This window comes from Camelus bactrianus, chromosome 9, assembly GCF_048773025.1.
Source record: "Camelus bactrianus isolate YW-2024 breed Bactrian camel chromosome 9, ASM4877302v1, whole genome shotgun sequence".
Classification (NCBI taxonomy): domain Eukaryota; kingdom Metazoa; phylum Chordata; class Mammalia; order Artiodactyla; family Camelidae; genus Camelus; species Camelus bactrianus.
The window spans coordinates 13,583,830-13,607,182 of record NC_133547.1 but is presented as its reverse complement, the minus strand read 5'-3'; the positions used below and the strand labels follow the sequence as shown (position 1 = coordinate 13,607,182).

General features: G+C 38.0%; 1 protein-coding gene across 1 annotated transcript in view; it reads left to right on the top strand.

The window, feature by feature from the left end:
- LOC105075782 (uncharacterized) overlaps nucleotides 1-18,617 on the top strand; it is a 39,624-nt gene extending 21,007 nt beyond the window's left edge. Inside the window, exons 9-13 of the mRNA XM_074370859.1 lie at nucleotides 8,010-8,142; nucleotides 8,401-8,459; nucleotides 11,280-11,406; nucleotides 12,454-12,543; nucleotides 13,051-18,617. Coding sequence (XP_074226960.1) covers nucleotides 8,010-8,142; nucleotides 8,401-8,459; nucleotides 11,280-11,406; nucleotides 12,454-12,543; nucleotides 13,051-13,988 — 1,347 coding nt within the window. The 3' untranslated portion in view covers nucleotides 13,989-18,617. The remainder of the gene's footprint in view (nucleotides 1-8,009; nucleotides 8,143-8,400; nucleotides 8,460-11,279; nucleotides 11,407-12,453; nucleotides 12,544-13,050) is intronic.
- The last annotated feature ends 4,736 nt before the right edge of the window (nucleotides 18,618-23,353 follow it).

The following is a 23,353-nucleotide window of genomic DNA, read 5'->3' as shown; positions in this document are numbered from 1 at the left end:
CGTTCCTTGAGTTGGATTTGTCTGTTGGTTCTTCATGATTAAATTCAGGTTATACACTTTTGGCAGGAAGAACACGGAAATGATGTGTATTCAGTGTGTCATATCAGATGGCACATAATATTGATTTGTTTCATTATGATACTAACTTTGATCACTTAATTATTTCCACTGTAAATGTTCCATTTGGGAATCGGAGAGGAAAGGAACAGGTCTCTTAAGCTGGCTCTTACTATCGTGTGGAAGGCATGTCAAAGTGGGAGACAGAGAGGGAGTAGAATGTTATGTAGAAGACTATCACAGTGGTCCATGTAAGAGTTAATTGTGTCCCAGACCAGGGTGATGGCAGCGAAGAGGGAATGAAACAAAAATATTCAAGAGCTGTGTGGAAAGTAAAATCAATGAGATTAGGTCGTTAGTTGAGGGAGATGTCAGCTCTAGATTTCTGAGTTTTGTAACTACATGGATGGTGGTATGATTTTCTGAGATAGGAAGTAGAGGGGCCACCAGATTTTGGCAGGTGTGTGTGAAAATGAGGACTCAGAGAGTGTGTCAGAATCCCAGAAAGAAACATAACATACTCATAAGGAATGAGCAATGAAACTTCCCTGAAGGGACTATTTATAAGGGTTTCAGAGACCATTGTGGGATGGTTTCAACATCCCTGGATTAGCAACATAATGGAGACTTTACCACCACAGGCTGGAATGGTTAGGAAAAAGAGCGGTTCCTGGAACCTGGTTTCTTCTTTGACCCTTTGGTTCTTTAGGAGTATGTTGTTTAACTTACACATATTTGTGAGTTTTCTAAATGTTTTCCCATTATTGATTTCTAATTTCATTCCATTGTGTTCAAAGAACATAAACTTTGCATTTTTTCTATAATTTTAAATTAATGAAGATTTATTTTATAGCCTAGCATATGTTCTATCCTGGAGAATGTTCCATGTACTTGAAAGTTCCAATATACTTGAAAAGACTATATGTTCTGTTGCTGGCTAGAGTGTTCAGTATGTGTTTGTTAGGTCTAGTTGGTTTATAGTTTTCTTCAAGTCTTCTAGGTCCTTGTTGATCTTCTGCTTAGTTGTTTTATCTGTTGTTGAAGCTGAGGTATCAAAGTCTCCAATTATTGGGTATCAAAGTCTCCAACTTTTATTATTGAATTATCTATTTCTCCCTTTGTTTCTGTCAGTTTTTGTTTCATGGATTGCAGTGCTCTGTTACTCGATGCATCTATCTTTATAAACATTATACCTTACTGACCCTTTTATCATTGTAAAATGTCCCAGTTGATCTCTAGTAGCAGATTTTGTTTGAAGTATATTTTGTCTGATACTAGTATAGCCACCCCAGCTTGCTGTGATTACTGTTTGTGTGCTGTGAATATCTTTTTCCATCTTTTAACTTACAAACACTTTGTATGTTTGAATCTACAGTGTGTCTCCTGTAGATAGGGACTAGCTGACGCATAATTGTTTCTTTAAATCTAGTCTGACAACTTTTACCTTTAGATTGGATTTTTAAAAACATGCACATTCAATGTTGATGTAGTTGGACTGACGTGTGTCATTTTACTTACATTTTCTATATGTCTCATGTCTTTTAGTTCTTCTATTCCTCTTTTAGTTTTCTCTGTATTAAGTGGATATTTTCTAAGGTAGCATTTTAGTTTCTTTAATTATTTTTTCATTATTTGGGTTCAGTTTTTGTTTGTTTTGAGGCTTCCCATATACATCTTATTCAAATCAGCTTTCAATTTATACTAGCTTAATTCTAGTGATACGTAGAAACCTTACTACTTAATAGCTCTATTTCCTTTTTCTCCCTTTTTTGTCTTGTTATTGTTATGTATGTTATATCTATTAATGTGACAAACCCATCTGTAATAATTTACCCTCTGTAACAGTTTACTATACCGTCTATAATAATTCCCTAACTCCAATATAGCTTAGCTCTTACTTTCTTTGTGCCATTATTGGCATGAAATGTATACACATGTTATATTTCTAAGTTACAGGCCCAGCAACTCATTACATGCATGCTATTTAGTATGACTGCATTTTAAATCAGTTAAGAGAGGAAAGGAGAAAAATATGCTGTTAAAAATAATAATTTATATGTTTTTTTATTTAATTGAAGTATAGTTGATGTATAATGTCATGTGTTACAGGTGTACAATATAGTGATTCAGTTTTTAATGGTTATATTCCATTTATAGTTATTATAAAATATTGGCTATGTTTGCTGTGTTGTACAATATATTCTTTTCTTTTCTTTTTTTGCAGGGAGGCAGTAATTAGGTTTATTTATTTATTTGTTTTTAACAGAGGTACTGGGGATTGAATCCAGGACCTCGTGATGCTAAGCATGCACTCTACCACTGAGCTCTACCCTCCCCGCCTTGTAGTTTATTTTAAACATAATAGTTTGTACCTCTTAATTCCCTGCCTCTATATTGCCCCTCCCCTTTACCTCTCCCCACTGGTAACCAGTAGTTTGTTCTCTATATCTGTGAGTCTGTTTCTGTTTTGTTATATTCACTAGCTTGTTGTAATTTTTGGATCCCACATACTTTCCTGGTAACTTGCATGCTTCAAATTTTTGTTGGAAAGTGGACATTTTAGATAATATATTGTAGCAACCCTGAGTACTGCTGTCCCCCTACCCACAACCAGGGCTTTTTATTTGCTTGTTTATTTGTGACTAGTGACGTATGAGGCCCTTGAGTTATCATTTTGTTTCTCAATAAAGAACTACTGTCTTAACAACAGAATCAGGTGTTAGGAGTTAGGGCAAATTGTTCCTCACTGACTATTACAATTCCATGATTTAAATTTCAGATTCTACTGAGAGAGCCAGTTGGCTGGTTATGTTGCAAGTCTGCTTTTATGTACGCAGATAGAATCAGGATTCCCGTTTTTTGGAGGAAAGAAGGTTTTGTTATGAGGGGATGGTCATTGTTGTCTTGGTAGGACTTTTCACTGGGACAAGTCTTCCTTTTTAATTATAAAGTAGTGTTAGTTTGGCCTTATTATTATTATTATTATTATTATTATTATTATTATTATTATTTAAGTGAAAGTAAGTTTATTTAGAGAGATACACACTCCATAGACAGAGTGCAGTCTGTCTCACCCAGAAAGGAAAATGGCTCAGGGGATACACACTCCATAGGCAGAATGTGTGGCCCCATTATTACTGATTTGTTTCTTGTGGGTTTTGGAGTTAGTCCCACAGTCTGTTGTGAGGTCTGTTTGCATCAGTGGTGTTTTCACCTGGCTTCTACGTACCACCTTTAAGATGGTGCTGATTTGAGTCATCTGTACCCCTTTGGCTAAAGCTCAAGTGGGTAAATCCACTTTCCCCACCCTCAAATAGTCGTAATTTGCTTCTGTAGTGGCACTTAGTGATATGCTACCTTGGCATATGTTCTACTTAAATAACTTGGAACAAAGCATTGAGCAAAGGGTATAGAGTAACTGGGTTGTTTTTAAATTTATATGATATTTTAATGAACATAAAATTGTGTACACACTAATAAGTAATTGTTTCCCTTTAAAAATTACCCAACTGGCAAACTCTCTGCACATTCTACAAAACTGGCCTGTACTCTTCAAAAATGTTATGAAAGACAAAGAAAAGCCAAGGAACTTTCTAGGTTAAAGGACACTAAAGATACATGGCAACAAATTGCAGAAGTTGATCTTAAGCTGGGTCTTCTATTAGGGGGCAATATTTTATAAAGGACATCATTAGGACAACTGGAAATGGAATATTTTTGATTCATGAAGTGCTTTTTAAATATAATCTATGTGACATTTCTTTTTATTATGTGACATTGAAAAAATTGGATCATTGTACTGTGGTTATCTAAGAGAATAGCCTTATTTGTAGGAAATACACTCTGAAAGATTATGGGACAAGGGACATGATGAACATTTCCTCCTCTTAAATGGTTCAGAAACAAAATTGTGTGTATTTGTGTAGAGAGAGAACGAGAATGGTAAAGCAAATGTGCCAAAGTGTTTTTTTAAAAGGTGAATCTGAGTGAAGGGTATATGGGAGTTCTTTATACTATTCTTGTGACTTCTCTGTAAGTTGAAATTACTTTCAAATATGATTTTTAAGAAAACTATTTGAAAACAATAGTGCATTTTGTTGATAGACTACTATGCAACCATAATGAAGGAGGAAGAAGCCTTTTAAGTACTAATATAGAATGACCTGAATATATGTAGGAATTCTTGATTGTGCCAATGGTTACACAAATAGAGATGTTTGTCAAAACTCATCACACTGTACCCTTAAAATGGGAGCATTTTATTGTATGTAAAGTGTACCTCAAAGTTAATTTTAAAATACAACTCCAGATACTAATTACTAGATATAAAATAAATAAACAACAAGGCCCTACTGTAAGCACTGGGAACAATACCTTGTAATGGCCTATAATAAAAAAGAATATGAAAAGGAATGTATCTTTATAAATGAATCACTATGCTGTAAACCAGAAATGGACACATTATAAATTGACTATACTTCAATTTAAAAAAAAAATAAAAATACAACTCTATAGGGGGAAATATTGCAATCCAGTGTGCATAGTGTGCTATTGTTTTGTATGAAGAAGAGGGGAAAAAATGTGACTTTCCTGAACATATCCATATTTAAGGATGCATAGTAAGGATAGATACATAAAAGTATTTAACTTTTAACAAAAATGTTTAATGTTTAAACTTAAATGCGTATCACTAAGCTGAAAGAAGCCAGTTTGAAAAGGTTACATATTGTATGATTTCAACTACCTGACATTCTGGAAATGCCAAAACTATGGAAACGGTAAAAAGATCAGTGGTTGGCAGGGGAGAGAGAGATGAATTAGGCAGAGGATTTTTAGGGCAGTGAAATATTTTGTATGAATATATAATAGTGGATGCATGACACTATAAATGTGTCCAAATCCAGACTGTACAACACCAAGAGCAAAAGAACTTGATATAAACTATGGACTTTGGGTGACTATAATGTGTCAATGTAGGTTCATCAGTTGTATGAAATGTACCATTCTGGTGGGGGATGTTGATAACGGGGGAGCTGATGCAATGTGACGAAGGTTGTGGGGTCAGGGGTTATATGTGAAACCTCTGTACCTTCCCTTCAGTTTTGCTGTGAACCTGAAACTGCTCTAGAAAATGGGTAGGTGTTTTTGGTTGGTTTGTTTGTTTTAAGTGTAGCAGGGATTGTCTCCAGGGAGGAGAGGGAAACTTGTCACTATATGTACTTTTACACATGTAGACACATAGTATGTGTAATGCTTTTTCAAAAATAAAAAATAAAAATTCTTAGAAAAGAAAGGCTATTTGAACAAAAAAGGAATTTAGGAAAATGATAGTTTAGACTGCAAATTTACAAAAATGAAGAGTCTTTTTATATTAACCATAAATGAATTAGGAAATTAATGGGGGAGAACAGTTTCTGTTCACAAAAGCAACAAAAATATCCAACACATTGCCTTGAACCTAAGAAAAAACATGTAAGATCTTTAAGAAGAATGTAACAAAACTCCCTAAGAGACAAGAACATTACCCATTGTTCTCAGATTTTAAGAGATGATTTAAAGTTCCAGGTGTCTTTGGAACAATATAAAATGGTTTTAAGCTAAGAATCATTACGGAAAAATTGATGTTCCAGAACTGACTGGAAAAATTCATGTGTATAACACACGTAAATTTTTATCAGTGCCAAGAATATACAGTTTGTAAAGTACATGAGCATTTAGTAAGTGCTTACGTTCATCACTGTCCATTTGTTGTGGATTTTAGATCTAGATAGCTTTTTTAAAATTTTTATTTTATTTATTTATTTTTAATGAAGGGACCGGGGATTGAACCCAGGAACTTGTGCATGCTAGGCATGCACTCTACCACTGAGCTGTACCCTCCCCAACCAGGTAATTTTTTGTACTGAGTTAGAAGTGCAAAAGAACAGTATAAAAGATAGTAATAGTAGTACAGTCTCGTTTATAAATCAAGAAGTGGTGGACTGTGTCAGGGACCTTTGGTATTTTTCAGAGTATTTACTTTTTAAAGGCTTTCATTATAAATTTTAATGAACACAAGGCAGTTAGATAATTTTTGGAAGTCTAGAAGAGATAGAAGAAACTCAATTCTACCAGTTTTCAATGAAAGAATAGAAAGTAGAAAGTGAAGTTCCCCCATTTCTCCAAAGGTAACCATTGTAAACAACTTGTTTCTTTCCAGAAATTTTTTTTTGCATTTGTTCCTAAACCCACACATAGGTGTACATACGGTTTTTGAAGTGAAAATATTAATAATCTGCAACTTGCATTTTTTTTGTCTAAACATTGTAACATGGATTTCTTTCTAAGGTTATCTTCTCTTTAAATTTATAATGTTATCTTCTCTTTAAAGAAAATTTTAAAACTGCATGTTATTGCATAACTTTGCTAATTAAAGGTTTTAAGAATCACTGTAACTTTTTAAATTTTTGCAAAAATTTTTCAAGTGAGATGTAAATTGTGTACAATAAATTGCATAAATCTTAAGGTACAGCTTGATGAATTTAAACATACACATACACACAACAATGAAATCACCACCAAAAAATTATGCAGAATATTCTGTCACCTTACAGAGTTCCCTTTGTGCCCCTTCCCAGTCAGTTTCCACCATAAGCAACCACTGTTTCTGATTAATTTTGCCTATTCTAGAATTGTGTAAGTACAGTTTGTACTTCCTTCACTCAGCGTAATATTTCTGAGATCCATCCAACTGTCACCTTAACGTTTAGTTTTTCACTTCTTATTCCATAGTTTGTTTTAAAACAGAATAGCATAATATTTTGCTTGTTAAAAATAGTGGAATATAATTGGATATAAAGTTGAACATGAAATTATTCTGTGTCCAATTTCCCATCCAGTGCTTTGAGAATCATTTACACTTATGTAAAATAGTCATACTTTAAGAAAACTTACAAAAGTGAATCTTAACAGAGTTTGGCTGCTTTCTTTGTAAAGTTATACTAAAGTTGTCTGTCAGTATATACAAAACTGCCTTATTCTTCAGCAGATATTCAGTATTGTGTGGTCCAGTGTGAACACACTTTCATTGTCACAAATGTGACTACAATAAACATCTCTGCACTCATATCTTCATGCTCTTGTACAAGTCTTACATGTAGACTCGAAACTATGGGACCAAAGGTGTTCTGTATATTAAAAAACATTTTTTTAGTGATCTGAATTTTTTGTATTGAGGATTGACACATTATAAATTGCACATATTTACAGTGTTCAATTTGGTATATTTTGACATTTTTATACACTCATGAAACCATCATCTCAGTCAAGATAATGAATGTATCTTATCACCCCCAAAAGTTTCCTTGTTCACTTTTGTAACCGCTGCTTCCTAACCCTCCCTGCCCCTTCAGTTTGATGGATACTGTCAAATTGCTCCCCCTAGAAGACTGTACCTACTTATGGTCTAACAGCATATGAGACTGATCGTTTTCCCACAGCCTCACTGGTGATAAGGTTTTCAGATTTTAAAACATTTACTGGTCTAATAGCAAAAAAGAGGAATTCAAGAATTTCACTGGTTTGCCTTTTGAGAATTGCGGATTTATATCCCAAAGTGGGAGAATTCCAGGAAAGCTTCACAGAAGAGGCAGCATTTGCTGCCCTGGGGCTTGATCAACCTGTGAAGCTACAGTCCTGATAAAGTCAGAGCTGGGTCCCCCTAGTGGGGTCATGTCTTATACACAGTGGGTGCTTAATAAATGGTTATCACCTTCATTGTGTTTTAGTTTAGTTAACTGTGCTCTCACTTAAATAGAGAAGCCCAGGACCCAGCCTGAAGTCTGGGCTGCTGGGACATATCTCCTGCTACAGGAACAAAGCAGCTGCCTGAGCATGAAGGCCACGGGACGCCCCCCACGAGTTCCACCTCTGGCGGAGACAACACCTCCTGAAACTCCCTCTGGATGTTCCAGGTGGAGTTTGGACAGGCTGCAGAGAGTTTCCCCCAGCAGAGCCACTGGGGCTCGGGGGATTCCCTTCCTAACAGGGAGGGCAAGATGTGGGAACATGTAGAAGCTGGAGCCACCTCAGAGTCCAAGGAGACAGGTGAGAGTTAAATCGTTACCGGGCACTTAGTAGGTATTCAGTAAATTTTTGGAAGAAGGGAGGTAAAATGTGTCTGGGTGGAAGGACCATCTGTAAAAGTAGAAACAGAAAAAGCTTTGTCGGGGAGGGCATGCCCGGTAACGGTAAACAAGGACCTGTGTTACCAGCTGAATACAACGTGCCCCCTTCTCCTTTCCTGGTAACTAAGACGCTCAGTGAGTCAGGTTCATTTTTCACTGCTTCTTTCTTCTTCCCCAGCACTGCCTTCTGAGGGCTCTGCCCTTCTTCAGGAAGAGGAGGAAATGCCCAAATTACAGGTAAGTTAGAATCCACCTTCTCTCCCTGGAAATATCACCGAAACACCTCCTGTTGATATTGGGGAAAGAGAGCAATATAATGCATATATTGTGCTGGCCCTGGGCTAGACATATATTACTCCAGTTTCTCAAAAAATAGTTGTCTGAGCCCTGCTGGTAGGAGTGTAAAATGCTATAATATACTTTGGACAACAGTTTCAGAGTTTCTTATAAAATTAAGCACACACTTATCATTGACCCAGAAATCCCACTGTTAGTATTTACCCAGAAGAAACGAAAATATACATTCACCCAAAAATCTGAATGTCTGTTCATTAGCAGCTGTGTTCATAATAGCCTCACACTGAAAACAACCCAAATGTCCATCAGTTGATAAATGGATAAAAAAAAAGTGTTAATCTGTATAATTAAGAACTACTCAGTAAAAAAAAAAAAAAAGGAACAAATTACTGATACTTATAATAGCATGAATAAATCCCTGAAGCATTATGCTGAGAGAAATAAGCCAGACACAAAAGTGCTATGTGTGTCCACTTTTATGAAATTCTAGAACAGGCTAAACTTACTTATAGTGACAGCAGATCAGTGGTTGTTGAGAGCAGGGATTGGGGGCCGGGATCAGCTGGGAACAGGTAGGGCAAAGGAACTTTCTGGAGTGATGGAAATGATCTAGATCATGACTGGTATGAGTTACACAGGGATATTCTTTTGTCAAAACTCATCAACTGGTACACCTGAGAGCTTGTTTGGAGGTTCTAGCAGGGGAGCACAGCTACTCGTATACCCTTGACCGAGAAGAACGGTCCTCCTCTTCAGGGATGGTTGTTCTCTTTGACCGAGCTCGCAGCTTCAGGAAGGATGCGCATGGAGCCGTGAGGGAGGAAGGGGACATCCACCCAGACAGCCAGATCAGCCGAATCAACCCTGGCGATCAATGGGGTGACAGATGTCACAGCCAGATCGCCCTCATATCCTATCAACCGGTACACTTAAGATTCATGTAATTCACTGTATATTTAAACCTCAATTAGAAAAAAATTGTAAACAGAAACAACATTAAAAAAAAAACAAAACCCAACTCAATATTGAGGACATACCTATTTTAAGAGAAGAGGAAGGAGGATCAGAGAAGGTAATTTTTTTTTACCCAGAATCATCTGTTTGACCTCTTCAGCTTTGCAGAAAGCATCATGGAGGCTGGCTTGACATTCTCTTGCCCTCCGTGTGTTCCCATCATCCCCCCGTTGTGAGTTACCAGCCCTTTGTAAGCTCTCTTATCCTCATTCTTTATTTGACAGGCTTAATATTTGTGCTGAAAATCGGCCAGAGACCAGGCTGCTGGGGTTTGACACCTGTCTGTTGTCTGATCCTTGCTCCCTCCCCAATTCCCCCTCAGAGCTGTTCTGTGCCTTCCCCTCTCTCTGCATGCTTCGAACAACCCCCTCCCCAGGAGAGAACCCCCTCTGCCCCACAGTGGTAGCCACTATTCTGACTTCTAGTATTGTAGGTTAATTCCACCTGATTTTGAACTTTTCAAGTAGAATCAAGTGTACCCACAGTAAATACTCTTTTGTGCCTGGCTTGTTTCAATATTATGACCTATCTTGTTGCATATATTTGTAATTTGTTCATTTTCATTTCTGTGTATCAGTAGTTTCTAAAACTTTTTGGTTTCAGGACGCTTTTACACATTTAAAAACAGCTTTTGTGATGTGGCTTATCCATATTACTATATTAGAAGTTCAAATGAACAAAAATTTAAAATGTCTATTAATCCATTCAAAAATCAATTAATCCATTACACATTAATGTCAAATTTTCTGAAAAATACTTAATTTTAAAACAAAAAAAATTTAAAGAGAAGAATGGAAAAGTTTCACATTTTTGCTGATCTCTTTAATGTCTGACTTAATAGAAGCTGGAATGTCACCTGTTTCCACATTTTCTCTGTTGCAGGGTCATATGTCATATAAACATCTAAAAAGTTCCTCTGTATAGTTGTAATAGAATGAGAGTAAATAAATCCAACAATATCTTAGAATTATTGTGAAACTAATTATTTACTTTACAGATCCCCCCCCTTCCCGCCTGACAGGGTCTTAGGGAACCTCAGGGGTCCCTGAACCACACTTTGAGAACTGCTGCTGAATATTGGTCCTTCATGTGACGGTTCACATGTCCTTTCTACTATGGGTGCGTGAGTGGGGATTTTGGGTCCGTAATAAACATTGTTAATACATAATCCTCTGAGGGAGGTTTCCTAGATAGCATTTCTCATTAACCAAAGAGTCCAGGTTATTGATTTATGTCTTGCTCCTTCCCACGCAACTGTCCACTCACTTTTCTTGCCAACTGGAATTCTCCACCTGCCTTCCCTCTTTGCACGTTTTAACCATCTCCCAGGGCTGGGACCTGGCTTTCTCCATGGTACCTGCCCTCATGGCCCCAGTCCACCCTGGATTCCTCCTTTTCTAGACCCTTCCCTGAGGAAATGTCAAGTTTATTCTAATTCATAGACTTGTGTGTGAACAGCACCGCTGGAACTGTGTAGCTTTTGGTGTACTTTGGTTGAAGTTTGAGTCTTGTCACCAAAGAAACTTTTAAGGACTGAAGAGTTTTTTAAAATGTGCCTCACTTATCTTTTCCATCTTCTGTGTGATATAATACAACCAGATGCATGGATGCATGCCTAAGTTAGGACCCTCAGGACCCGGGAACCTGCCAGAACCCCTTGCAGGTGTCAGAATTTACTGGTACTTGCCAGCTGCATTACTCTGTGGGAATGGGTATGTCTGAGGGTGACTGTGTTTGTTGTTTTAGGAGCTGGTGACATTCAAGGATGTGACTGTGGACTTTACCCAGGAAGAGTGGGAGCATCTGGACCCCTCTCAGAGGCACCTGTACAGTGAAGTGATGTTAGAGAACTATGGGAATCTCATCTCCGTGGGTGAGAACAGCATCTTCCTGAGCCCACCTGCTCTCTCAGTGGTACCGTGGTGTGGAGTAAATCCTAAGGGGATTTGTATTTGGAGGTCCACACATTCCATATCCCTTATGGTAGTAGGTATCAGATTTGAGAGTGCATAAAAATACCTGAGATGATGGTTAGAAATGCCAGTTCCTGTCCAAATTAGAGACTAAAGAGATAAGACAACTAAATGTGGTATGTTATCCTAGATAAGAAATACTGAAGAAAAGAGCACTAAAGGGGACATATTTGTGACAATTGGCATCGTTTGCAAATTAACTGTGGGCTAGATAGTAATACTGTGTCCATGTTAAGTTTCCTGATTTTGATGACTGTACTGCGGTTACGGAAAAGAATGCCCCTGTTCTTAGGAAATGTACACTGAAGAATTCAGTCAGAGACCCACAGGCCTGTAACTTTCTCTTAGATGGTTTAGAAAAGAACTGTGTGTGTGTGTGTGTGTGTGTGTGTGTAGAGAGAGAGAGAACATAAAGTAAATGGATCAAATATTAACAACTGGTGAGTATGGATTAGGGTTCCATGGGCCTTCTGTGTATTATTACTCTTGCCATTTTTCTCTAAAATAAAAGATTACCCAGAAAAACCTATATCCCTAGGTTCCATCACCAGGGCTACTGAGTCAGTGGATTTGGGATGGAGTCTGCATTTTTGACAAGTCTCTTCAAACCACACTTTGGGCAGTGCTTCTCTAGTGGACGCAGAATCATTACTGCCTGTTCAGCCCATGAGAGTTATTACGGGTGTATATGACCAGCGGGCCTCTTCACCAAAGTCCCCGGGAACTCCTAGAACTTTTGCTTTTAGGAAAAATATTTCTTTGTTCATTTGTTTCTGTGTGTGTGTGTATGTAAGTAAATGTGAATCGTAATATTCATGTGTAATGGTTTTATTCATCTTTCTCAGTCTTCCAAGGACCTTCATGAATACCAAGGGATACGATTTGCCTGGAGGGAGGGTCCTTGTCCACATCACAGTGCCCTAATCCACGTCTTTCCCCTCAAGCAGGACATCTGCTGTCCAAACCAGAAATGATTTCCCATTTTGAACAAGATGATGTGTGGTTGGAGTTAAAAATACCAAGAAGCTCCTATTCAGGTGAGAACCAGTCAGCCAGGAGTAAATGGCATTGATAGCCCTATGAATCCAGGAGGGCATGGGTAGCAATTTTAAAAATACATATTATTTTACATTTTATGCTGACAATGGAAAATGTTTATTTATTTGACTGGGGGTAAATATCTTTTTTAATAAAAGCATTAAATTCCCAGGCTCCTCAAATGCACTTGAAATCAGCCTTACCATCTTATTGGTTCTTCATTAAAGCTTTTGACAAATAGTCACTCCATATTTTTATGAAAGTCATGTTTTTAACTTTTTGATAATTTATGCTTTGACAGCCATAACCCACATGTAGCTCACAGAATTTGACTTGGTGTTTCTAGTAACATGTAGTTTCCTTGATTAAGGAAAAGATCCCCAGTATCTTCCCCTTTCTTTCTTTTTTTTTTTTTTTTCACTTTTCTTTGTTTTGGGTTTTTTTTTTTCATTTTTTTTTGTTTGTTTGTTTTTATTCTTTCTCATTTCTTCTCTTTCCCCTTGAAGCAAAAATGAAAAACAGTGTCAGGAGGACAGAGACCAGCAGCCCAACACTCTCCAGTCAGCAAAGTTTCTTTACCTTACCAGTACTGCCTGAGTGTGGCCAGAAGCACTGTGCAGCCTCAGGCAAAACCCCTGCTCACTTGCATCATCTAATTTTCTTTGTCCCAGGAGTCAGGGATGAGAATGATGGGATTCTCTCTTGGCGAGTATCTCCAGGAGAAAAACCCTGTAGCTGTCCCCAGAGTGGCCAAGACTTCAGCCGGCTCAGAAAGCTTGTAATTCACCAGCGAACGCAGAAGGGAAAGAAGCTCTCACCACGTGACGAGTGTGGAGGAGCCTTCAGTGAAAGGACAACAGACCTTAACTTTCCTGTGCCCCTCCCAGGGGAAAAGCTCCACCACTGTGTGGAGTGGTCCAGAGTCTTCAACTCAGGATCTGCTCTGAGAAGGCACAAGAAGGACCACATGGGAAAGAAAGCTCACACGTGTGAGGAATGTGGGAAGGACTTCAGCCACAGCTCCAGCCTCTCCATCCACCAGCAGGTACACACGGGTGAGAAGCCCTACAGATGTGGTGTGTGCGGGAGGGACTTCAGCCGCAGCTCCAACCTCTCTATCCACCAGCGCATCCACACAGGGGAGAAACCCTTCAGGTGCCGTGACTGTGGCAAGGACTTCAGCTGCAGGGCAGCCCTGCAGATCCACCAGAGGGTCCACACGGGAGAGCGACCCTACAGGTGTGCTGCTTGTAGGAGGAACTTCAGTCATCACTCGGCCCTCAAGAGGCACCAGACGGTGCACACAGAGGAGAAGCCCTGTCCCTGTGCTGTGTGTGGGAAGGGCTTCAGTCAGAGAGTCCACCTGCAGACACACCAGAAGATGCACTGTAGGGAGATGCGTCCAGGATTGGGCTCCGCGCATGCAGGTGCCTTCCAGAGCTGAGGGAATGCCAGGGCGTGGGAGCAGAGGTGCATGGCATGGATCAGGCTTAATGGTCCATGGTGCTTTTTAGTGTGTACCCAGAAAGGAACAGAGATTATGTGTGCCAGTTGATAAATTTTCACATAGTGAACACACCTGTGTCCAGCACTTGGCAGGAGAAATGGAACATTCCCAGCCCTCCCAAAAGACCCCTACTAGTTACCCCTTTCCATTCACGACCCCACAGAGGGAATCACCGTCCTGACTTGTAAAACCACAGATTAGTTTTGCAAGTTCTAGAATATCATATAAGTGGAATTATATAGTATATAATCTTTGATGTAGGGAGATTTATTCACTTAACATCTGCAAGAATCATTCATGTCGTTGCACGTATTTAGAAGTTTAATTTTATTATGTAGTAGTATTCCATTGTATGAATGAACCACTGTTTGTCCATTCATCTGTTGATGCACATTTACATTTGGGTTATTTCCAGGTTTTGGTTGTTGTAAATAAAGTTGCTGTGAATATTTGGTACACATCTTTGTGTACAAATATTCTTTAGTTTCTCTTGGGTATATACTTAGGAGTAGAATTGATGGGTATACCAAAACTTTTTTAAAAACTGAGCTTATTAAAATCCAAAAATACATGATTAATTTTCACTACATATCAATATACATATTATGTCATCAAATAGTAATGCCTTGTACATTGGATTTTTACTTATACTTGGAAATTTTCAAACAAACGTAGACATGGAACAGTATATCAAACACACATATCCCCATCACCTAGCTTCAATAATAAATTCAGGATAAATTCTGTTTTCCCTGTTCCACCTTCCCTCACACACAATTCTGAGGTAATTTAAAGCAAATCATAGACTAGGATATTGTGCCATCTGTAAATACTTTAGATCTTCAAAAAAAAAGATGTATTAAAAATTTTATTTCATAGAATCACTCTTTTGCTTTAAAATTTTTTATATTGAAGTGAAATTTAGATAACATAAAATTCACTGTTTTAAACATTTCAGAATGTACGTTTTAGTAGTTTTTAGTACATTCACAACATTTTGCAACCATCACCACTGTCTAATTCTGGAGGGTTTTCATCAGGCCAAAAAGATCCTCCATTACTATTTATCATTCTTCATTCTCTCCTTCCCCCAGCCTGTGGCAACCACCAATATACTTTCTGTCTGTATAGATTTACCTATTCTGGGCATTTCATATTTATGGAATCAGACAATATGTAGCCTCTTACATCTGGCTTCTTTGAGTTAGCATAATGTTTTCAAGGTTCATCTTTGTTCACATATCAGTACTTCATTGCTTTTTTACGGCTGAACAGCATTTCATTGTATGGATAGACAGCATTTCAGAATCAGTTCTTTAGCTGATGGACATTTGGGTTTTACTTTGTGGCTTTTTTGAATAATACTACTATGAACATTCATGTACAAGTTTTTCATTGAGCATATGCTTTTTAATTCTCTCGGGTATTTATGGATAGGAGTTGGGAGAGTGGGTCATATGGTAATTCTGTTTAACTGCTTGAGGAACTGCTGAATTGTTTTCCATAGCAGTTGTACCATTTTACTTTTGCCACCAGCAATGTATGAGAGTTCCAGTTTCCCCACATCTTCACCAACACTTGTCATTTCCCATTTGTCTGCTTTGTTTTTAATCATAGCCATGCTAGTGTCTGTGAAGTGGCATCTTATTGTGGTTTTGATTTATTACATTTTCCTAATTACTGATGATTTGAATTTCTTTTTATGAATTTATTGGCCATTTGTATATCTTCTTTAGAGAAATGTCTATTTAAGTCATCTGGGACTGTCTTGACATTTCTCCTCCTTTTCTTGAAGGATAGTTTTACTGGATATAGAAATCTTGGTTATGATCTTATAATCCTTTTTATTTCTGTAAGGTCAGTAGTAATGTCCCCACTTTCATTCATGATAATTAGTAACTTGAGTCTTCTTTTTTCCTTAGTCTATTTAAAGGTTTATCAATTTTGCTGATCTTTTCAAGGAACTAACATTTGGTTCTGTTGATTCTCTATTATTTTTCTTTTCTCTATTTTATTTGTATCCTTTCTAATATTTATCATTGCCTTCCTTCTGCTTACTTTATGTTTATTTGGTATTTTTTCTAGTTCCTTAAGGTAGAAGTTTAGGTTATTGATTTGAGATCTTTTTAATGTAGCATTTTACAGCTATAGATTTCCCTCTGAGTACTGCATTAGCTGCAGCCCATACCTTTTGTTGTGTTTTGTTGTTGTTGTTGTTGTTATTGTTGTTAATTGAAGTATAGTCAGTTTACAATGTTGTGTTAATTTCTGGTATACAGTATAGTGATTCATTTATACATATATATAAATATATATACTCCTTTTCATGTTCTTTTTCATTATAGGCCATTACAAGATATTATAGTTCCCTGTGCTATACAGTAGGACGTTGTTGTTTGTCTATTTTATGTATAGTAGTATCTGCTGTTGTGTTGTGTTTTCATTTTCATTCATCTCAAAGTATTTTCTAAATTCTATCATGATTTTTTTCTTTGATCCCCTGGTTGTTTGAGAGAGTGGATTTAATTGCCATTTAGATGTGAATTTTCAAATTTCCTTCTGCTATTAATTTTTAATTTCATTCCATTTTGGTCAAAGAAAATACTTCGTATGGTTTCAGAGTTTATATATTTATTGAGACTAGTTTTGTGGCCTAATATATGGTCTACCCTGATGAATATTCCATATATACTTGATAAGAGTGTTTATTCTAATGTTGTTGGGTGGAGTGTTTTGTATATGTCTGTTTGGTCTACTTGTAGTTGTTTTTTGATTCATATAGAATCAAGATGAGTTATAGACCAAAATTATACTAATACTGACTTTTATATTTACCTGTGTAGTCACCTTTATTGGTATTCTTTATCTCTTCATGTGGATTTGAGTTGTCTAGTGCCGTTTCATTTCAGCCTGAAGGGCTTTCTTTAGCACTTTCTAAAGGGCATGTCAATACTGATGAACTTTCTCAGTTTTAATTCATCTGGGGCTATCATGACAATTTCTCTTCCTTTTTTTGATTTTTTTTTTTAATATTTTACCAAATATAGAAATCTTGGCTGACAGTTTTGGTTTTTCTTTTCAACACTTTGAATGTGTCATCCCACTCTTTCTGGCCTTCATGGTTTCTAATGAGAAATCAGCTGTTAATCTTGTTAATATTCTTTGTACATTTTGCCGCTTTAAATATTCTATCTTTGGCTTTTGGCAGTATGATTATAATTTATCTGTGTGTGAATCGCTTTCAGTGTATCCTAATGAGGAGTTTCTTGAGATTCTTAGATGTGTAGATCATTATTTTCAAATATTCTTTCTTCCCCTCCCCTTATCCAGTTTGGAATTACCATTTTTGAGTATGTTTGAATGCTTGAAATTGTCCCACAGACCTCAGGCTCTATTCATTTTTTTTTTTTTTTTTTGTCTTTTTGCTCCTCAGACTAGATAATTTCATTTGACTTGTCTTCAAGTTTGCCAGTTTTTTTTTTTCTGCCTGTTCAACTCTACTATTGAATCTTCTAGTGAATTTTTCATTTCAATTATTTTATTTTTCTGCTCTAAATTCTCAGTTTGACTCCTTTATATAATTTTTTTTTCTTTATTGATATTTTCTTTTTGGTGAGAAATTGTTCTCATGGTTTCCTTTAGCTCTTTGAACATATATATAAGTAATTCATTTCAGGTCTTTTTGTGTTAGATCTAATGTCTGAGCTTCCTCAGGGACAGTTTCTGTTTCTTTTCCCAGTATATGAACTATACTATTTTTTGCATGCTTTTTTTGTAGTTTTTTCTTGAAAACCAGATATCTTGAATATAAAGTCTGAAAATCACATTTGCCCCTTTCCCCTGGGTTTATTTTTGGTTCTTGTTACAGTTGATATGACTAGTTTGTTTAGTGACTTAACTGATTTTATAGAATCAAGTATATTGTTTTTCATTTTCAAATATCTGTTCCATTGTCTTGTGTTGAGCTAGCAATTTGACCAAGATTTCTTTTGCCTGGAACCAAAGATAATCACCCAGTCTTTGCTGATGTACTGTATCTGTGTTTGGCGTACCTTCAGACTTAGTTAGGCAAGTTGCAACTGTGTCTTGGCCTTCACTTCCTCCTTGCACAGAGCCTGAAGATCAGCCAGAAGTGAAAGTTTAGGACTTTATCTGTTAAAAACTCATATAGATATAAATAGATGGCTATTTATTGAAATATTAGTTTTGGTGATAAAAAAGTACTTTGACATCTTAAATTATATGTAATTTATATGACACATATATATGTGGGATATATATAGGGATATGTGTGTGTGTGTGTGTGTGTGTGTGTGTATACATATATATAGTCATATTATCCTGTCATTATATCCTGTCATATAATGGAAAATACTTTAACTCTTACAAGGAATGAGTTTGCTCTTTATCTACTGTCCTGATGTGTTTCATGGTAAACTGCTATATGAAAAAGTAAAATGGTTTATAATAAAATAATGAAAACAAGAAACCTGGTATATACTTTTGTATGTTTGCAAATACTTACATGAATCCTGGAGAACATTGTGGAAAGACGTTCATTATCTTGTTAACATTGGAACTGGGTCAGAGGGTGGGACTGGAGGGGGAATACTGATTTTTCCATATAGAATTAAATAGATGGAGGAAGAAAACTGATTTTTAAATGCCTGAAGGGATTGGGAAAAAGAAGGAAAAAAAAAAAGAATCCAAAATATATCATAGTGACAATATATCATAGCAATGTATCATAGTGACAATGCTTGTGGACTTGGAAGCCAGACCTTGTGGGTACAAAACCTTGCTTTCCACTTGCTTTGTTACATTGATAAAGCCTTCTAGTGCCTATTCTGGTTTTAATTTCCATATGAAAAATGTGAATTATTGTACTTACATCTTTTTTCAGGATGAAATGGTAAACTCCATTGTTACAATCAGTGTAAAATAACTGCACATAGGCCTGGCACATAATTGTTCAAATCATTTTTACTATTACTATTATTTTTAATTAAAAAAATTTTTTATTGAAGTATAGTCAATTATAATTTGTCAGTCTCTGTTGTACAGCACAGTGTCCTAGTCATGCATACACATACATATGTTCATTTTCATATTTTTCCATTAAAAGGTATTACAAGATATTGAACATTGTTTAAAAGAAACTTTTAAAAATATATTTTTATATATAGTGGCTAACATTTGTAAATCTCAAACTCCCCAACTCCCCTCCCACTCCCTTTCCCTGGTAACCATAAGACTGTTTACTAAGTCTGTGAGTCTGTTTCTGTTTTGTACATGAGCTCATAGTGTCTTTTTTTTTTTTTGGATTACATATATGAGTGATATCATATGGTATTTTTATTTCTCTTTCTGGCTTACTTCACTTAGAATGATCTCTAGGTTCATCCATGGTGCTGCTGCAAATGGCATTATTTTATTCTTTTTTATGGCAGAGTAGTATTCCATTGTATAAATATACTACAACTTCTTTATCCAGTCGTCTGTCAGTGGACATTTAGGTTGCTTCCATGTCTTGGCTATTGTATATAATGCTGCTATGAACATTGGGATGCATGTATCTTTTTGCATTAGAGTTCCCTCCTGATAGACACCCAGAAGTGGGATTGCAGTTACTTAGCAACAACAAAAATCCAATCCAAAAATGGGCAGAAGATTTAACACGCATTTCTCCAGTGAAGACATACAATTGGCCAATACACTTGAAAAAATGCCCAATATCACTAAGTATCAGAAATGCAAATCAAAACTACAATGAGGTATCACCTCACACAAGTCAGAATGGCCATCATTCAAAAGTCTATGAAGGATTAATGCTGGAAAGGGTGTGGAGAAAAGGGAACCCTCCTACACTGCTGGTGGGAATGTAGTTTGGTGCAGCCATTATGGAAAACAGTATGGAGAGTCCTCTAAAAACTAACAATAGACTTACCATGTGATCCTACTATGACTACTATTGTTGATTCAATAGAAGAATGTGCTGAGTAGTTGGATGGAAAGACAAAGATTCTTAGGATAGGAAAATAAGTTTAAAGAAATTTTCAGCTGTGTGCTGTGCAACCTGCCCCTGGGTTTGGTTTTGCAAAGGGGCCCTTCACTGAAAGCATCTGTTTGATTTCTTGCATTAATGTTTCCCCTGTCCACTTCACTTTATTATGATTTATTAGCCCATTAATAATGAGACCTGCTGTGGGCAAAGTCGGGTCTCGTAGCACCCAGACAAGGCTGGAGAGTCTCCAGCACCGGGTGCAAATCTTGGAGAAAGCAGCCAACAACGCGAGCGTTGACTGTAAAGTCCGGGTGGGCTGCCCAGTGCAGGAATCCTGGGGCTGAGACCCGCAAGAAACCTTTTGGTAAAGTTTGTTGGGGTGTCCGCCCCAAACTTTTCTCATTGCTCAACGGGAGGCGAAACTTCCCCTCCCTTGCACATCCATTGGCTAATAGCTCAGTCTGTATTTGGAGATGCGGGCATTCTTTCCTTCCGCCTCCCCGTTGCCTGGAAACGGAGTCCAGTCTATTAACATTTGATTGTTTCCCGTTGGCCATGGTTTCCGGAAGCTCGCCCGCATTCGGAGCCACCGGCAAGCGCGGGGCCAGCAGACGTAGCCCTGGCAGGCCGTGCTGAACCTAGTTCCGAAGCCGTGGGTTGTCCCGGCAAGGCCGGCAAGGCCGCGGGACTGGGGACGCTGGGGGACTGCGCGGCGAGAAGTCCTCCAGGTTGGTTGCGCGCTTGGGAGGTCGGCTCTCACGGCGGGAACCGGGACTCGGGCTTCGAACCCGAGGGGTAAACTCCGAGCTGCGGCCGGGCCTTTCCTCTTTCCAGCCATCGTTGGTGGGCGGCCCAGCCCCTTGGGCTGATTCTCAGGGTTTCCCAGCCTCCGGCTCGCAGAGTCTCGGGATTAAAGATGAAAACGGGGATTTTTCAGGCCACTCCGGTAAAACACCCTTTTAGTTTTTGGTGAGGTTTGTTTTTTGGGGTTTTTTGTTTGTTTGTTTGTTTCCAGAACGCCCTCCTGGAGGAGTTGGCCGAGGGGTTCAGATTTATTAAATAAGTTCCTGGTTTAGAGTGTGTTAATAGTGTAGCGCCCCAACCTTTTGGGGGGGGGGCGGGGAGGTAATTAGATTTATTTATTTATTCTTAACAGAGGTACTGGGGGTTGAACCCAAGACTTAATGCATGCTAAGCAAGCTCTCTACCACTGAGCTATATCCTCCCCCCAACCCCGACCTTTTAAAAATCCTATTCTTGCTAGCTGTATTATTTAGTGGAATGTCTTGTGATGAAGGCAGCCAGTTACAGTGACTTTGGGATTTTTGTTCTTGTTAATAAAACAAAATTTTAGTTTCGGTTGTCCTAACAACTTCTCCAGCTTCATAAAATCATTTATTTTGAGAAATTGCTGTGAAAGTCACAGCAGGTTAGTTTGGAATTTTTTTCTTTTAAAGTAAAATAAGTTCTTGATTTTGAAATCTTGGTATTAGTAATGATTCCCAGCTCCTTTAAATTCTTATTTTTGGGGAGATGAATAGGGAATGGCTTTTGTGAAAGGAACAGCCAGTTAAGGTTTGGGGATTTTGTTTCGTTTAAAAAATGTAATCCTGGTTTTGACTCTTTTAATAATGGTTATAACACCACCTTCACAGCTCCTTTAAAATGTTCCTAGGTAGATCTCATTTTCGTAAGATTTATTTCATAGGCTTGGATGAGAGACCTCATGTGGGCTTTAGATCCCTGTCTTCATGAAGAATGGATATTTGGGGTTTTATAAAGCAGCCCTCACACTCTTCATAGGCCTTGTCCTTAATTCTCAACATCCCTCTGCCCCTGACATTGTCCTGAAAATTAAACTAAGTTTTTGTCATTACATGAGAGCTGCAGAAATATACAGCACTAGCCACTGTCTCCCCCTGATACATCTCCACATCTTTGTACTGAATCCATTCCTCAAATGGGTGCCCCTTTTCTTGGATGCCTGGAAACCATGATTGGATCTCTCTCTGACCTTCCTACTGAGTTCATCCTTTTCTCTCCTCTCTCTTTTCTTGTCCAAACTTAAGTTAGTGACCCTCAGCCCCTTTATGACTAGCCTTTTGATGCCTTTGGCTCCATCTGACTCACTCAGGAGTTCTTCCTCCCAGTTCCATGAGCCAGGTTTTAGAGGAGCATGAGAAAGTCTCGTCTAAATTTTCATCTTCCTCTAATTGAAATGGAGTATTTCTTTCCAGCCTGAATGTAGGCCCGCTGGGTATGGAGCTTTGTGGGGACATCACAGCAGCTTTTATGTCATAATACAGCATCTCCAAGTAGTCTTAGGGTTATCACAGCTTCCTGATGACGGTTCCCAATGACAGCCTGCCACTCAGTGTTGTTACAAATGTGTTAAAGTGGCTGGGCCAGGGACTGTGCTGCATAAGATATTACACCCAAGTTTAGTGGCCTAAGCAATTTATTATGCTCATGGATTCTGTAGGGATCAAGAACTGAGACGGGACCCAAGTGTGACCAGCTTGTCTCTGTTCCACAATGTCTGTGGCCTTAGCAGGGAAGACTCAACTGCTAGAGGCTAGAACCATCTGGAGATTCATTCTCTCATGTCTAGTGCCAGGGCTGGATGTTTGGAAGCCTGGGCTCAGCTGGGACTGTCCTTTGAAGTGCCTACACGTGACTTCTCCATTTGGCCTTGGCTCCCTCAGAGCCTGGCAGTCTCAAGGTAGCCAGACTTATCACATGGCACGAGACTCCAAAGGTGGGTGTTGTAGTGATCAGAGTGGAAGCTGCATGGTCTTTTGTGACAGCCTTGTAAGTTACATAGAATCACTTCCGTACTCTGTGGGTTACAAACAACAGATCTACTCAGAGTCAAGGAGACAGATAGAAGGAGTGTCAAGCGATGTGCAACTATTTAAAAAATAACTGCTACAGTGACATGCCTATTAATACATCAAAAAATTTAAATATTGTGATAGCTGCATTTCCATGTAGTTGTTTGAAATCCTACAAATTTCTGTTAATTGAAGTATAGTTGGTTTAGAATGTTATGTTAATTTCTAGTTTGAAGGCCTACGAATTTATGTCATGCAATTTATAGCATTATTCGGAAAAGGATTCAAAGGATTCAAGGACTTTCTCAGATGTAAGAAGGATCTAAGACATAGAACGGGCTCAGGCTCCTTCCTGAGATTTGAGGTGCAGTTTCTGCCCTGGTTTTATTGCTCAGGGCAGGATTTCTCATTTGTCTTGGACACTGCAGTGGTTGTTTTGGAAGTTGGTCTGTGACCTTTTTTTG